Source organism: Trichechus manatus, unplaced genomic scaffold (genome assembly GCF_000243295.1).
Source record: "Trichechus manatus latirostris isolate Lorelei unplaced genomic scaffold, TriManLat1.0 scaffold00017, whole genome shotgun sequence".
NCBI lineage: Eukaryota > Metazoa > Chordata > Mammalia > Sirenia > Trichechidae > Trichechus > Trichechus manatus.
Genome location: NW_004443953.1, coordinates 3,374,403 through 3,392,984, shown reverse-complemented (window position 1 = coordinate 3,392,984; position 18,582 = coordinate 3,374,403). Strand labels below are relative to the sequence as shown.

The 18,582-nt window shown below is 34.9% G+C and overlaps 1 protein-coding gene and 1 pseudogene across 2 annotated transcripts in view; one reads left to right on the top strand and one right to left on the bottom strand.

The window, feature by feature from the left end:
• The first annotated feature begins 372 nt into the window (after window positions 1-372).
• Window positions 373-2,874, top strand: LOC101343416 (RRP15-like protein; annotated as a pseudogene).
• A 121-nt stretch (window positions 2,875-2,995) lies between these two features.
• The window catches only part of MANEA (mannosidase endo-alpha), a 35,926-nt gene continuing 20,339 nt past the window's right edge, over window positions 2,996-18,582 (bottom strand). The window contains exons 4-5 of one of the 2 annotated variants that reach the window (XM_023727560.1): window positions 7,454-7,530; window positions 2,996-6,604 (exon numbers count right to left, since the gene is read on the bottom strand). In XM_023727560.1, the coding sequence (XP_023583328.1) occupies window positions 5,929-6,604; window positions 7,454-7,530 (753 nt within the window). In that variant the 3' untranslated portion in view covers window positions 2,996-5,928. The remainder of the gene's footprint in view (window positions 6,605-7,453; window positions 7,531-18,582) is intronic. The other variant, XM_023727561.1, reaches the window with a different exon arrangement.

Here is an 18,582-nt window from a genome sequence, read left to right as displayed (position 1 = left end):
ATAGGCATCCCAGATGGCAGATCCGTGCTGTGTTAGCTGATAGGGGACCTCTGCACATATCTCTCCTCACTCTCTCTTCTGTCAGTTTCTTATTCCATTCAGTCCTTGGCTGAGTTCTTTATCCCTTCATTTGATGCTTAGGGTTTCAGGATTGACGTTTTCTCTGTTTGGCTTAGTGTTTCAGATCTTTGCTATGGAGGGACAGCGTGGTGCTTCTGCCTATAGCACGATGTTGCCCGGAAGTCCCAACATTTTCTTTATGTACTATGTTATGCCACTTAACCTAGATGTCCCGAGACCATGGTCTCCAGCCCTCAGTCCCAGCAACTGTCCTACGAGGTGTTTGGTTGTGTCTAGGAAGCTTTTATGACTGACCCGTGTGCTCTACTATATATATATATATATGAATATACAGGCTGCACATACAAATATGTATGTAAAAATATCTACAACATAACCTATATATGTACATGGTGTAGTCCTATACTCCCTCCTACCCCTATTCAGCATACATATCTAAGTATATATCTTCTTGTGAAGTATGGTTTTTGCTGTTATTGCTGTACCGAGTTCTTAAGGATAACAGTCTTACATTAAGCACGCAATAGCATTTAACCTTTATCGTGGATATACAATAAGGTAAGCATAAAATTTTGTTTGTATTACACTTTTAAAAACATGATGTTGTGAATTAGGAAGCTCTTTTGCATGTGACTGGGTCAAATTTTAAACTGTAAATATTTATAAAAATAATGGAAATTTTGCTGGCTGTAAATGAAGTATTGATGATGCTTCCAGTGGTGGAAAATGGCCGTGACCATTCAGGACTTATGTGTGAGTGCAGGGAAGAAGCTGAAAACTCCCTAAAGAAGAAGATGAAAACGTAGCCAGGGCCACATCATTTAAGTTGGAAGATGAGGACAAAGATGCTGCTGACAGGGGAGGTTCTGTAGGAAGCTGGGGATTCCAAGAGGCTGACTTTTTTTAAGATGACGAAGCAATGAAAGCTGACAGTGAGGAGGATGTTGAACCCTATGACCATGAAAATGAAAATGCTGTCGAATCTAGTGTTGGGACAAATACAGGCTGGGCAGATGCCATGGCTAAAATTCTTTTTTTTTAATGGTGCTTTAAGTGAAAGTTTACAGTTCAAGTTAGTTTCTCATACCAAAATTTATACACACACTATTATGTGACCCTAGTTGCTCTCCCTATAATGTGACAGCATACTCCTCCTTTCCACCTCAGACTTCCCGTGTCCATTCAACCAGCTCCTGACCCTCTCTACCTTCTCATCTCAGCTGCCCATTTAGTCTCATGTATCTACCTGAGTTAAAAAGCACTCTCTTCACGAGTATCATTTTATGTCTTACAGTCCAGTCTAATCTATGTCTGAAGAGTTGGCTTCAAGAATGGTTTTAGTTCTGGGCTAACAGAGAGTCTGGGGGCCATGTCTTCTAGGGTTCCTCCGGTCTCAGTCAGACCATTAAGTCTGTTTTTTTTACTAGAATTTGAGTTCTGCACCCCACTTTTCTCCTGCTCTGTCAGGGCATGGCTAAAATTCTTAACAAAAAAACTCCTAAAAGGAAACCCACCATTCTGATGAAAAACAAACAGCTGGAAAAGAAGAAAAGTTAAAGCAAGAGAGATTAGAGAAAGGACAACAGCTTGATAAGGATCAGGAGTAGAAAATGTGCAGAGTAAAGCCAGATGTTGTCAAAGACAAAGAAACAGAGAAATCTTGGGATAAATGCAATCAGGGGTGTGGTGCAATTAGTTAATGTTGTTCAGAAGCAACAAAAGAATGCTGATGAAAAAGTTAAAGAACCTGGAGGCTCGATTAGAAAGCATGCTAAGTTGATATCAACTATTTCTAAGAAAGATTTCATCAGTGTTCTTAGAAGAACGGGTGAAGTACAAATGAGATAAGTTCTACTAGGAAGAACTCTAAAGCCAAACAGACTGAAGTGAAATCAGAAGAGACTCCAGGATGGAATATCCTACATGATGATTTCATGATGGGAGAATCTATGAAAGACTGGGACAAGGAAAGTGATGAGTTAGATAACAGTTGACCAGGATTCAAAACTGAATCAGACACATGAAGTTACATAGGAAAGAAAATTTGTAAACATTGTCTTTTTCCTAGAAAAATACTTCATCCTCTGAAAGTTGAGGACCTATAAGGATGCCATTTATAAGAAAACCAAATAGATTTTAACTTTTATCAACTTTGGTGTCTCCCTTTCTCACATTAAACTTTGTTAAAATTATGTTTTGAAACTTGTATAGTTTTTAGCACTGTTCCTCCAAACATTTTGTAAAAGTAAATATATCTACTTGACCAAAATATCAAAAAAATATTCTGCCAGTATCATAACAGGTTTACATATTGGTCATGAGTATTGGTGTATTGTTTTAGTTATCACCAATGTTTCTAGAAATGGCAGTACAAATTCATAATTAATGTGAACTCTTTGAAGTTAAAAAAATAAACAAAGTATTGCTATTCTACACAATGGGATGTGAGAGTGTTTGACCTTAATTAAAAATTTTGGAGTAGACTTTTAAGGACTGTTTCTATACGTATCATAGAGTTTAGAAGCAGCCATCATGTTTAACTTGAATAACTGATCAGTTTGAATAAGCACATGGTTATGAACTTGGTAGGTTCTCTGGCAGCTTGTTACTTTTGCTGTTTTAGGGGAAGGTCAATTTCTTAAAGGATGTCAGAGCTAACATATTATACACAAAAAATTTAAAAAGTGGAAAAATATCTCCTAATTTTTTTTTAAAACCTTTTGTTTGTATGAGTGTTTAACACTTTGATTCACAAATGTAAAAAGTATGTGCATATAAAGATGTCTACTTTATGAATGTCACATATCTCAAAAGATAAAATATATGAAGAATACCTACTTTTTATCTATTAAGTGGAAGTAAAAAAAGAAAATAAATTTCATAAACAGAAATGAAGAAACAGATTTTTTATGTCTAAGATGTATTCCACATATGCTTTTATTAGATCAAAGTTTATTCCATATAACAAAATAGTCATACTATGTTTAATTACACACTCTTAAAGAAAACAGTGAAAAAAAGTTAACATACACCTTAGCTAACCATCAATAACAGCAGTTTTGACAGTATTAGTCCGTAAGGGGAGCAGTAAAGATTTGGTTTCTATACAGTCAAAGCAATTACACTGATTAAACCATAAAGATGAATAACTTATAAAGAATCCATTATTCAAGCATTTGCATATATCACTTAATTTTTGTTTTAACAGTTTTTTAGTATATTGAATTCAAACCTGTAGTTTTTTGAATTAAGAAATAAAGTCTTTGCTCTTAATTATTTGTAATCAAAATGATCTAAACTGTGTTACAACTCAAATAGTAAAGGCAGCTGTAATGAGTACCTGAGGGAGATTTCGAAAGCATTCCTCCCTAAGAGTTAACAGAATTATTAGAAATAGTTTTTCCTAATAATTGTTTTAAAAAGGAAAAGAAAAAAAAATGATATTGATATAATTATAAACCACTAAACCATTATGAGACCATATTCCAAACATTTTTCCCCTGAAGGATGTTGTTGTTTTGTGCCATCGAGTCGTTTCCGACTCATAGTGATTCTATAGGACAGAGTAGAACTGCCTTGTAGGGGTTCCTAGTCTGAAATTTTTATGGGAGCAGGTCACCAGGTCTTTTCTCCTGCAGAGCCACTGGTGAGTTTGAATTGCTGACGTTTTGTTTGGCAGCACTGTGCTTAACCCATGCGCCACCAGGGTTCCTCCTTGAAGAATAACTCTCTGCAATCAAGACAATCTGTTTTATCTTACTTGGAAATGCTACTGATTGCTACTGACTGGTTGGAGTAATGTGTTTAGGAAACACGACAAAGTTCAGAAGTAAAGTGTGCTGTAAGGGATGATCTATTTGTGCAATGGGAGTAGGACAGAACGAGTGGTGTACCCATGCTGAGGATTTGCTAAACCTATCTTTATAATCTCAGAACTATTTTATAAATTAATTTTCTACCACAGGGGTTCAAATGTACAACATAGACAATGTGAAAATTCCTCTGTAGTAGATATTTCTCTACCAAAATTTCAATAAATATGGTACTAGGTATGTTAGTTAGGTATGACATATTTAGAGTTTATCCCTAAAATATCATATAGTGGCTAACTGCATAAAAGAAAAAAAAATCCACAGGCTATATTTGTATGATTGATCCAATAAAAATGCTTGGTTGTATCAAAATTTCATCATAGTGGTTTATTCTTAAAATTTCCCCTGGAAAGCAATCAGGTTATTACTAGAATACTAATTTCCTGTGGCCTGATCATTCTCTGAGAAATGGCAAATTCTTAAATTATAAATAACTTTAACTAATATTAATGTGTCTGTTTTAAAAAGCATACTTTTTACTTCAAAATCATTGTTAAAAAATAAATTTTATCATTTGACGGGCCATTTTAAGATAAATTCCAGTGTTAATTTGTTTCTTAACAAATGTCTTTGTACTATAAAAATCTGTGTTATTGTTTAGCATTATTCTATTGCTTCTCTTTTAGAATTAAATATCTAAGAAATAACATTTATGTACTAACATATATATTAGATTCTTACTGTAGTTACAAATATTAACTATAATAAGAGTGCATTTTGTTATTCTCTAGTTTTAACAGTAGAGTTAAGAAATTCATTTTTAGCATAAAGGTGATGAATTTGTCACCATATGACAAACAATTATTGATAGGTTTTTTAACCTGATCAGTACTATGTGAGTAAAAAGTTTTAAAATGTAGATATCAGGGTATACAAAAATTTAAAGTATTGTCTTATAAATGAAATATTATTTTTATCATTATTACATGTTAAACTTAAGCAAAGGCCAAATTCTAGAGTGAATTTAACTTTGACACAAAAGAACTTTCAGTTCCATGTTACTAAAATCTAAAATGGTGAGTATATTTTTTTCATTATTTTTGGTAAAGCAACTTAAAATATTGTAAGAAAAGAAATCCAATCCAAAGATAGTATCAACTTTTTCTTCTGTATCTAACAGTTGGTGTCTGATTAACATTAAATTTAAAGACATAAATACAGTTAAAGACTGACAAGGTAACCTATAAAAGATAACTGAGTATTTGGGGCATTATAGCTTCATAATTGTGACAAAAATTAAGCTTTCCTCATAATTGAGAAGCAATCGTTAATCTGTATGAAAGTACTTTCCACAGCTTTTAAAATCTGGATTTCAGCAGAGTAAGGCAGAAACATGAAACATGCAAACCACCTAGCATCCTATTATAGGTAACCAAAAGTCTTCAAATGATGACATACATTGTGCTGCAGAAAGCAGGCCTTCCTAACATAGTATGGTTCACAGTAAGGCTGAAGGTATACAATTATGTTATTCTTAAGTTCATCACTGTTGGAGATTTATCAGAGTCTGAACACTAGTACAGTGAAGATGACTGGCACATTGAAAAAACAATTAGAAACAAAACATGTACACTATCACAAAATCATTAGCTCTTTTAGGCGTTTTTTCTTAAACAGGTATACCAAATAGACACGCAATCCTACTTCTTTGGGCCCAGGATGCAAGTAGGATTTAACTGTAACACAGGCATTCATCCACTGTGAAATCAAAACTAAACTGCCATCAAAGCAGATTTTCAATTTCAGTCAGAAATGCAGCAAATTATGCCACAGGGAATGTCGTCTGCACTCTTCTCTCAGATATTTTCTCAGTGCAGCATTGTGAAGGGTGGCAATGACAATATTACTATTTCTTTAAAAAAGTACAAATTATTTTTATTAAAGATTACAGTACAGTGCATACTGACTCTGACAGGTTTCTTTCCATAACTCAAAACAAAAGGCATTTATTGAAATTAGGTTCTTTCAATAATGATTAAACTTTAATCAATGCATTAAGACCAGGTGACTGGTGATCTGATGCATATGTTGCTCTTTCCTTACTGTATTTTTCAGACCACTTGCGAGTTAGTTCTAGATAAAGACCTGGTTTATGAGGCCGGTAATCCAGGTAGACAGTACTACTAGTTCTTTTGGGAACAGCTTTTTCAATCTGGGTTCCTTCATGCCACTCATTAAAAGAAGTGACAGAAATTAAACTGGGACGGGTCTGAAGGGCAGCACTCAGAGCAGTTTCATAATACTTCCCGTTCACTCGGTTCCGAGTGTTGTGCGTGTTCCACGGACGGATGCTGGTGTCGATATATCCCGGGCCCACACTTGGAATAAATAGTAAGTTGTAGTTATCACAAAAGACTTTTAGGCTAGCCCAGTTTTGATGTGATGAACCATAAGTAAAGCCATTTGTGGCAAAATATGTGTAAATTCCATCAAAACCACTGTGAAGAATTTCAAATTTATGTTTTTCTTCAACTAGGAGTGCAATAAACAATCCATCATAAGGAGAATTGCGAATACTCTGAGACCCCGAGGTGGTTAACAGATTGGCCCATTTTTCAGGCTTTACAATATAAGAATCATAGACATAAAACATAGGAAGAGCGTTGCCGGTCCTAGTCTTGTACCTGTAAAAGGCCGGATGATTCCCATATCTAAAACACAAACGTATGTAAAAGCAAAATGAATATTCACAACTCACCTGCCATAGACAAAAGCTGTTTATGGTATGGAAAATGAAGGTAATCAGTACAGTTTAAGCACACTGTTCACCTTCTTTGGGGAATCTGTTATATAAGTGTAACCATTAAAAATGAATTTTTAATTTCACATTGGAAAATGAGATACTGGGTACATCAAGACATTACAAACAAATTAATTATCTCATGTTGAGGTTTACAAATGATGACTAATGCCATAAAAAGCCCATTATTTTCTATATGAATACATAAACTACTTTCTGTATCAGTAATAAATGTTCCATTATTGCCGACAAGTTTCTTTGCAAAAGTACAGCATCTGTCACAAACTATTATCAGTAAAATCCTTTCACAAAATGAAACTATACTAATAAATTATTCCCTTGTAATCAGACTACAGATAAATAAAAATATTGAATGTGAGTCCAGTGCTATAAAAGCAGCTCACATTTCATACTCTGAAGCTTCGTTTTAAAAGACAAAAACCAACATACATAAAATTTAAAGAAATATTATTTTAAAATGTCATTATGACAAAAAATCATAAAGAGCCTATTTAATATGCAAAACGGTAAACGAACAGCGATCTTTAACTATTCATAGAGAAAATGAACTGTAAGGATTTCAGAAATGTTCTCCCAAATGTTTGTGACATTCATTACAAAACAGTGTAAATTTATTGTATTAAATATGGTAGATCATAAATCATTAAAATCTTTCAAATATAATTTAAATATACTTTTCTTATAACAATAATAATCATTACATCATACAATAGTAATTATAAACACAAAAGAAACTTACTTGTCTATAATGTATTTGACATTTTTATACATGTTTTCATCATCTCGATTGCTATATGGCTCTATGTGAAATGTGACCTGAAACAAAAACAAAGTAAAAAAATTGCTTAGATGAAAATTTGTATAATGTAAATATAAAAATGAAAGTATATCTGATATTTTTATAAAGTGACTGATTTAATAACCTTAATTTCAAATACATACTTATTGAGCATTTAAGTTATCAGAGAATTCTAATAGTAATAACATTAAAAACTTCCTTTGCTAAATAATATACTAAAGATTTTATACTATTATCTCAATCTTCACAACAACTCTATAAGGTAGTTACTATTACTATCTCCATTTTCTAAATGAGGCAATTAAAGCTAAGATAGGTACAGTAATTTTCCCAAAGTCATCCAGCTAGGTGGAGACAATACAGGTAATATGAATTCAGAGTCCAAATACTGTGCAATACTTCCTGTATGCTTATCTTTCTTAAAAAGAAAAAGGTAAAACAAAACATGGTGTAGAAAAATTTGGATTTTTTTTCAGTAAGTTTACATTTAAATGGAGTCAATAACAAATCTCTTTAAATGACAAGTTCTTCTATATCATTAAAATAACAATTTACAAAAAAAATCTGCATCTGTACTACAGTAAAACCTGTGAAAGCTGAAACCAGTCTAAGGCAGAAACCTGTCAGACAAGGAAAACGCAAATATTTTCCACTAATAGAGAGCAATAGAAAACTGGTAAGACTGCACCCTGTCAAAGGCCGAAATTTGTGAGACTTGGAAAAGCAAGGCAGTCCCACTGAGTTCCGGCTCCCACAAGTTTCAACGTATAACCAAAAGAACTCATAACAAATATACAGAAAAAATAATATCCACTACTGTTATGAAGGACGGAAACCCTGGTGGCGTAGTGGTTAAGAGCTAGTGGTTAAGAGCTACGGCTGCTAACCAAAAGGTCAGCAGTTCAAATCTACCAGGCGCTCTTTGGAAACTCTATGGGGCAGTTTTACTCTTGTCATATAGGGTTGCTATGAGTCGGAATCAACTCGAGGGCAACAGGTTTGGTTGGTTTTCTTTTTTAATTATAAAGGGCAATAATTTTCAAAATGCTAAAGTTACTTATATAATGGTTCTACTGTAATAGCAGAAAACAGGATAAGAAATATTTTTTAAATTCTGTGCATAGATTTAATTTTTTTAACTATAAAAAGGTTAGTTATACATACATCAAGTAAAATTATTTATGGTTAGTAAAACCATTTTGTATGCACTTCTAACAAGTAATGTAGATTGTGCAGATAGTATTTTCCTTACATGACAATCTCTTTAATATTTGTAAGAATATAAGGATTTTCACCCTTCTTCCTACTTTTACTGACTTACCAACAGCAATAAAAAATATTTACGACTGAAACTGTTTTGTTCTCAATTACCCAATTAAGTAAAATGTATTTTACATTAATCAGTTCTATTAGTTATCAAAGAATCAATTTTAAAGTCAGATAGCACTTAGTGAAAATATCATTGTCTACTTTCAATAAAATGAGATATGGTAATATTGCACGTAGGAAGTTTTTGTCAGTAACAAAGTAGGGTCAAATTCATTTCTGCAGTATATTATTAGCATTGCCAGGGTGGTTAGACTTTTCAGTAGTCCTGGTATTTGGTTTTTAGCTGCAAATGAAAGAAAGACTGGCAAGGGTATAGCTACTTTCATTCTCTTATATAATGTCAGCTTGGGTTATTCTTCCTTTAGATGCAACACTGTATTTTCTGTTTCCATTTTATATATAAAGGATACCATATTTAAGAAAAAAAGTTCTATTTTAAATGAAATTTAAAGCTGCAAATTATAAATGGCATGCTTCTTTTGTAAAGTGAAGATCAGTATATTTGCAGTAAATGCAAAAAGCCCTTATTGATAAATATACAATATTTTACCATTTTTCCTCAGATATTTCTAACTGTACTAAAATTACTTTGCAGATTTAATCAATCTTGTGATTTAGTCACTGTCTTTCTCTTCCTTTTGAAAAATCTATTACATCAATATTAAAATAAGTTTAAAAATGAGAGGATACTATACATAAAATTAAACACTGTATTATTTTTAGATTAGTGAATGAGATCATATCAAGAGTCCCCCACTTGATGCCTATAGTGCTAACCTTGTCAGTTTCTTTTTCACACTGAAGCCAAAATGAAAGTTTTTGCTTATCATGCGTTTCTTTCGCCTACACCTCCACTCTGCACCTTCACCCCTGCCTATGTACCACCCTGCCACAACAAGAATGAGGTAAGTCCTTCTATGCCTATAGGGTGCCATAATTCTTTGTACTTTTCTCTTCCCACAATTACTTGCTTTAGTCTCTGAACTCCAGTAGACTGCAAGGTCCCTCAAGAATAGAGACAATATCTTCTTTTTTTTATTCTTGTGAAAATATATATAGCACAACATTTGCCATTTCAACATTGTTCAGGTATACGATTTATTGGTATCAATTAAATTAATCATGTTGTGCAACCACTACCTATAATCTTTGCCAGCTCTTGCATCACCATTAACTAACACTCACTGCTTCTTAAACAACAGCTCCCCCTTTCCCTCTCTATCCTGATCCTGGTAGCAACTGATAAACTTTGGTTGCTATATATTTGCTTAATTCTGTTATTTCATATAAGTGAGATCATATAATCTTTTCCTTATTTTGCCTAACATGAGGTTTTCAAGATTCAGTCATGTTGTAGCACGGATTGGGACTTCATTTCTCCTTATAGCTGAATAATAAATAGTCCATTGTATGCATAAAGGCAGTCCCCAGGTTACAAATGTGCAACTTACGTACAACTCGTAGTTATGAACCAATCCCCTAAATCCTAATATATTAAAAATTTGAGGTACACACAATGGTTCGTAATAACAAACAGGCACTACTTTGTGAAGTGCATCAAAACATTATTACTGTATTATTATGTTAAAGATGTTTTAGCGTATCTGGAAATGTTCCTTTAATGTTTTATATGCAAAGAAAGGTACACTATATGCTATATAGTAAGACAAATATTTGACTACTGATGTTAGAGACGAACCACACCTAACTTTTCTGATTCACGTACAAATTCGACTTAAAGACAGATTTAGGCAAGGAACTCCTTCGTAATCTGGAGACTGCCTGTGTACCACATTTTGCTTATCCATTCATCTGCTGATGGACACTTTGGTTTCCACCTTTTAGCTGGAGTGAAGAGTGCTGCAATGAACACTGGTGTACATGTGTCTCTTCATGTTGCTACTTTCAGATCTCGTGGAGATACCTAGGAGTGGAACTGCAGGGTCATATGGTAGTTTTAGAGGAGCCCTGGTGGCACAGAGGTTAAGCACTCAGCTGCTAATCAAAAGGCCACCAGTTTGAACCTACCAGCGATTCCACAGGAAGAGAGATGTGGCAGTTTGCTTCCGTAAAGACTATAGCCTTGGAAACCCTATGGGACATCTCTACCCTGTCCTATAGGGTCACTATGAGTTGGAATAGACTCCTCAGCAACTGGCTTGGATGATAGCCCTATGTTTAATTTTTTGAGGAACCACCAAACTGTTTTCTACAGTGGCTGTACCATTTCACATTCTCACCTGCAGTAGCTAAGTGTTCCAATTTCTCCACATTCTCCACAATGCTTTTTATTTTCCTTTTTTAAAAATCTTAGCCATCCTAGTGGGAATGAAGTGATTATCTCATTGTAGTTTTGATTTGCATTTCTCTAATGGCTAATGGGAGCCCTGGTAGTGCAGTGGTTAAGAACTTGGCTGCTAACCAAAAGGTCAACAGTTCAAATCTACCAGCCACTCCTTGGAAACCCTATGGAGCAGTTCTACTCTGTCCTACAGGGTTGCTATGAGTTGGAATTGAGGCACTGGCAACAGGCAATGGCTAATGACGTTGAACATTTTTTCATGTGCTTGTTGATCATTTGAATATCTGCTTTGGTGAAATGTCTGTTCAAGTCCTTCGCCCGTTTTTTTTTTTTTTTCTTTTTTTTTTCTATTGTATCTTATTCTTCTTAAAATTTCCAGCATCTGGAATAGTGTCTGATATATAGCAGACACTGAATGAGTGAATGTATGAATGAATAAATAAATGATTTCCATGCAAACTTGAACAACAGTCAAATGTAACTTTAGGTCATCCACTGATACCTCATTTTGGTAATATTCATCAGGTTTTCACCATAAATTCACACTATTCATTTAGGAGCAAGAAGGGGAAAAAGAGAAGTCACAGAAAGTATATGTTTCACATGGAGCTGAAAAGTCATTTAAAAAAGAGAACTGTGGATGTACTACATGCAATAGTTGTACCTGGTCTAAAATCTACTGCAGTCTGAGAAGCAGACATAAAGATGACTCTAGGGCCATAGGCCAAATAAACAACGGATGCTGATAAACCAATAGTATGATTTGTGAGATGCATAAGGTAGACATAAAACCCTTGCTACTTTTAAGGAACATAATAAATTTATTAACCTGCAAGAAAACCACCAGTGAGTGAATGGGTTCTTTCCCCTACAATCTTGAGCAAAGGCAAAGAATCCCTGGATCTGCCTGACTCTGTTTTACCTAGACAGCTGTTTTGATTCAGTTAGGTTTTAACATGACGATGATGCATAACAAACAATTTCACATCTCAGTGACTTTAAAGAAAAAACGTTTGCTTCTTGCACATAGCTCTGTGGACTGGCTGTGATGACAAGCACTGCATTATTACATTATTAGGCAATATTATCATATTCATATACCAGATAACGAAACTGAGGCAAAAAGAACGTAAGTCATTGTCCAAAGTGTCATAGCTGGTACGTGGTAGGGCAAAAATTCCCACACAGGCATTCTTAATTCACCACTTGGCTACACTGTGCTTATAAACTATCTTTTAATCTAGCTCAAAGGGCATATCATTGACTTGGTTTAATGAGGTAATCTGAAACAATATGCCAGTAGGAAAAAACTAAGACAAAACATTATCTATGACAGGCACTTCTTAATATTGAGGAAAAAATAGAAAAAAAAAAAAAAAAAAGGAAATAAAAGAAGGGTAATTTAAGAGGCACATACAATGGTCCAAGAATTGAGCTGTGTAGAAACTACAGGTATATTCTCTTATTTAACCCTTATAAAAACCTTGTGTTACCAAATGTTATGGATTGAATTGTGTCCCCCCCCCCCCAAAAATGTGTGTCAACTTGGCTAGGCCATGATTCCCAGTATTGTCTGATTGCCCACCATTTTGTCATCTGATGTGATTTTCCTATGTGTTATAAATCCTACTTCTATGATGTTAATGAGACAGGATTAGAGGCAGTTATGCTAATGAGGCAGGACTCAATCTACAAGATTAAGTTGTATCTTGAGTCAATCTCTTTTGAGATATAAAAGAGAGAAGCGAGCAGTGAGGAGAGGGACCTCATGCCACTAAGAATGAAGAATTAGGAGGGGAGCGCATCCTTTGGACCTGGGGTCCCTGCACCGAGAAGCTCCTAGACTAGGGAAGATTGTTGACAAGGACCTTCCCCCAGAGTTGACAGAGAGAGAATGCCTTCCCCTGGAGCGGGCACCCTTAATTCAGACTTCTAGCCTCCTAGACTGTGGAGAGAATAAAGTTCTCTTTGTTAAAGCCATTCACTTGTAGTATTTCTGTTACAGCAGTACTAGACAACTGAGATATCAATGTTATTGTGATGAAAATTTTAGTGAAGAGGAAAGTAAGGTGAGAGAGGTTAAGAAATTTTCCCATATATCCTATTCTGGTTAAATGTGGAAGTTGTGATTTGAACTCAGTTCTGAAGGACTGTAAAGGATCAGAACTGCACATGTGACTGCATTTTTTTAGTCTCTATTTCCTCTTCCACTTTTTTTTCCCACACTTAGACAATAAGCTTTCAAGTTAACATAGGACTTAAATGAATGCAGCAACATATACTGGCTATAGATGGAGAAATAAACAGAAAATTACCTTTGGACTATTTTAACATCTAAATGTAAATTAGATCCCTACAGAGAATAAGACTTGTTTTTCAAATCACCAGGTATCACTTTCAAAATCTGCTGTATATTAGGCAACAGAGGAAGCTTTAATAACTTCCAAAAAACACAAATAACTTAGTCCACATTTGCTAACCATAATGCAACAAAGGGAAAAACAAGCAACTAAAGTGACACTTTTTCTTGTTATCGCCGTCTATGATTTTAAAAGCATTCTCTTCTGGTTGAAGTTAATAAATCAAAACTACAATTATAAACTATTTAGTGACTAATACTAGTTAAGACATTATATAATCAAAACTAACGAGCTATGACCAAAGTGTAACTATGAAACAAATTCACATCACATAAAAACCCTCTATTCCTAAACAAAAAGAGAATGCAAATAAAGGGAAAATATTTTCAGCTCAAGAAGTAGAAAGTGAAAAGTAAAACAAACCCACGCAAAGAATGAGAAACAAATTAATAATGATTAAAGCAGAATTAATACTTTAGAGCCATTAAATTATTTAAAAAATAGAAGTGATAAACTGAAGGGCTTTTTTGGGTGGGAGGAGCTAAGAAAATTAACAATAATCAAATAGGGGGTAGTGGGGTGGTGCAGATAATCTCCTTGCTTTGAAGATCAGCAAGCAAAAGGAGATGTTATTAATAAACCCATTTTACATTTAAGATTTCAGACATGGTGAGGTAAGCATATCCATTATAAAAACTCATTGCTGTTGATTCCGACTCATAGCAATTCTATAGGACAGAATAGAACTCTGTCCCATAAGGCTTCCAAGGAGTGGCTGGTGGATTTGAACTGCCAACATTTGGTTAGCAGCTGAGCTCTTAACCATTGCTCCACCAGGGCTCCATATCCTTTACAAACCAAAAAAACCAAACCCGTTGCCATGAAGTCAATTCCGACTCATAGCGACCCTACAGCACAGAGTAGAACTGCCCCACAGGGTCTCCGAGGAGCTGCTGGTGGATTCAAACTCCCAACCTTTTGGTTAACAGCCGAGCTCTTAACCACTGTGCCACCAGGGCTCCATGTCCACTACAGGCCTCAGATTATCAGTGTCAAACTCGCAATATTTTTATTCATATTTTCTTACTATATTGCCTTACAACTTTAAATAACTAAAGTTATTGTCATCACTTAAACATACTAACTTTTCATTATATCAGGAAGCAAAGGGAAAGTTTTCCGTTCTTTACAGAAACAAGATATACATTTTATGTGGAGTCCTGGTGGTGCAGTGATTAAGAGCAATGGCTGCTAACCAAAAGGTCAGCAGTTTGAATCCACCAGCTGCTCCTCAGAAACCCTATGGGGCAGTTCTATTCTGTCCTATAGGGTCACTATGAATTGGACTCAATTTGATGGCTACAGGTTTTTATAATGGACATGGTTACTTGACCATGTCTAAAACATTAAATGTATGAATTCTAAAAAATGACTGCTCGACAACAGCAAAACAAAACAAAAATCACAGAAAAATTCAATAAATAAAACCATCTTATGGTTTCATCCTGTTATTTTTACATTTGAAGGAAAAGCCAAGACGACTCACTAATCCAAGATTCCAGAGCTATTCAGCCGGGACAAGAACTCCAGTCTCATGGTTTCTGGTCTATTCTTTGCACTACACAAATTCCCTATCCTGACACAAGGCTAAGAAATTGATCTAAAATTTTTGGAAAACATTAGTGTACTAGGTTCCAAATTTTCTTGAACATGATATATAAAATCTGAAGCACAGTGAGATCTAGTATGTTGACACTTCCACAGACAATTAGTGGTTGAAATCTTCACCACGCAACCACCGCTGCTCTTGCCAAGCTCTCCTTCTACGGAGAAGCTTTAAACAAAGGAAAAATCGTCCTAGGCTCATGTTTCACAACATTTTCATTTTACCTTTAAAAACCTCCCGAAAGTACTAAAATAGTCAACTTTCTTGACTTCTGAAGGTTTCCTCTCTCCTACCTCCCAGAATTATATCAAGGCCTGGACAGAAGAGTCGCCCTTTGGACCTATTTTGTGGAAGATAAATCACATCCCTTACCCAGTCTCGGACCTGGCACCAGAACTTGCAGGCCTGCCTATCTGCAGATTTCAAACGCCAATGACAGTGTATTGAATCTCACTAGGGGACACACCATAAGCCAGCTTTTGCCAGTCAGCGAGTTTGAGAGATACTGTCTTAACAGTTCAGGATTGTAAAGCAGAAAGAGAAGAGACTTTATAGACAGGAATAAAAATTGCTTGTCAATTTAGCCATTGCTGTCTCCCTAAGTTCCATTTCTTATTACCCAGTAACTACTGGGTCCTTAAGTTACAAAAGAAAATTAAAACAAAATTAATTTGTCATATTTTTATTTGGATCTGAAATATTTCAATAGTGATCCACATTATCTCTTTCAGAGTTCAATTACCAGTACTGGACAAACCAGACTGTCGTCCATAAGGACATATATATAAAACAGCAAGAAGGTGCAGAGCAAACAAAAGCCTAAGTGATTTTTAAAACAGTGGCAGCAGCCTGAGAACTCAGGGTAAATTGTCCCTAGTTAAAAGACACTCTAATGCACATTTTCATTAAGATTTGCAAACACATTGCCTTGAAAAACAAGAATAAACTCAAAGAAACATGAGCAATTTGAGGATAAGTAAGAGGTATTAGACATGAAAATATGATTGCTCAAAGACATGGAACAGCAGAGAGGATAATTTGTCATGAAGACAAGATCAGAAACATTTTTTTAATGCCTGACTCTAAAGGATTCTTGATTTATATACTAGATTTCCATATACAGTGGCTTGTTTCTGGACTCTATACTTCACTGATTTCATTCTCTATACTAGTGCAAACACCACTTTCTAAATTTCTGTCATTTTACAATAAATTTTGGTATCTAGAAAAACAAGTTTTTCCTTCATTAATAAACATTTAAAAACAAGTCTTACTTTATTGTAACAAATTTATAAACTTTGGGATTAGCCTGTTAAATCTTATATTAAAATTCTCATTGGGAACTTAAACTGGGATAACACTGAATTTAAAAATATATTAAATAAAATAAATATGTACAATTGACAGAATGGCCATTTTTGCAATATTGAATCTTCCCATCAAATTCATGTTTCTCTATTTATGCAGGTCTTTCATATCCTATACATTTCTTCATATATCTATTGCTATTTTATTTTCATTGTATTCTTTTCCATTATTTTTTCTGATAAAATATAGGAATTCTATAGGTTTTTTTTTGGTTCTAGCTACCTTACTGAACTCAATTTTTTCTAATAGTTTTTAAATAATTTTTATGAGTTTTCTAGGCAGTTACCTGTCTTAGTTATTTAGTGCTGCTATAAGAGAAATATCATAAGTGGGTGGCTTTAGCAAAGAAAAATTTATTCTCTCACAGTTGAGAAGGCTAGAAGTCCAAATTCAGGGTGCCAGCTCTCGCGGAAGGCTCTCTCTCTCTGTCAGCTCTGTGGGAAGGTTCTTGTCATCAGTTCTTCCCTGGTCTAGGAGTTTCTCAGAGCAGAGACCCCGGGTCCAAAAGACGTACTCTGCTCCTAGCAATTCTTTCTTGGTGGTTTATGAGGTCTCTGTCCTCTCTGCTTGCTTCTCTCCTTTATATCTCAAAAAAGACTGATTCAAGATACAACCTAATCCTGTAAATTGCATCCTGCCTCATTAACATAACTGCCTCTAATCCTGTCTCATTAACATCATAAAGGTTAGGATTTATAACACATAGACATACGTCAGATCACAAAATAGAGGACAACTACACAATTCTGGGAATCATGGCCTAGCCAAGTTGACACACATTTTTGGGGGACACGAGTCAATCCATAACATTACCATTTACAAAGAATCCTAATTTTATTTAGTGCTTTTTTCTTTTTGTCTTTTTCAGTCAAACTGCTTTGCTTAGAATCTCCATAACATTACTAAGTAATACTATCAATAGAGGACATTCTTGTTTTGTTCTTGATTTAACAGGCATGACAACACTGCTTCTCCATTAAGTATGATAATTAATATAGGTTTCCAAAGCATACCTTTAAGGTATGAAATTAAAGAACTATCTTATTCTTTGATTAGCAAGAGTTTTATTAGTAATGATTTTTTTCAGTATCCAATAAGGGAATCACCTTTAAATAATCAGTGAAGTTTTATTTACTTTACATTTATATACTGCTTACTCTGTGCCAGACAATAGGTTTTGTTACTATTTCCATTTTAAAGATGAGGAAATTGGGGTGTAAGAGTTACTTATGTAGCTAGTAAGTGGTTGAGCCAGAATTTAAATACAGGAAATTTGGATTCAGATTTTGTACTCTTGGAACCATTCTTAGATCCCTGCTAATAAATAGTTCTTACTGAAGTTTTCTTTAGGAATTTTACATCTATTTTCATTAGTGATACCAGTCTATAAGTTTCTTTATTGTGCTATCCTTGTTTAGTTTTACAATCAGTATTGTGCTATCATTACAGAATAAATTCAAAAGTTTTCTATGGCAGCTAGTTTCCAAGATGACCCAGATGATTCCTACCTATTGGCACTGACACCCTTGAAATTCCCTCCTGTACTGTAATACAGTCGGTTTATTATAGCTGGGTAGAAGCAATAGTATGTCACTTCAAAAACAGGTCAAAAAAGACTGCAGCTTCTATGTTGGGCTTTTTCTTTTGGATCACTCACTCTGGCAAACCAGATGTCTTATGCCGAGGAGACTCAGGCATTCCTGTAGAGATGCTCATGTGGTGAAGAATTGAAACCCCTAGTCCAACAGCTGCAACGAGCTGAGAGGCCTGTCAGTAGCCACATGAGAGAGCTTGGAAGTGGATCCTCTACCTTCCGACGACTGTAGTACCAACTGACAGCTCCACAGCAACCTGACGAGAGCCTGAAACAGACCCACCCAGCTAAGCCACTCCTAGACTCCTAACTCTTAGAAACTGGGTGAGATAATAAATATTTGCTGTTTTAAGCTGCCAAATTTGGGGGTAATTTGTGATGCAGTAATAGACAACCAGTGCACTTTGCACTATGTATCAATATCACAAGAATCCACTGTTCGTGCAAAGG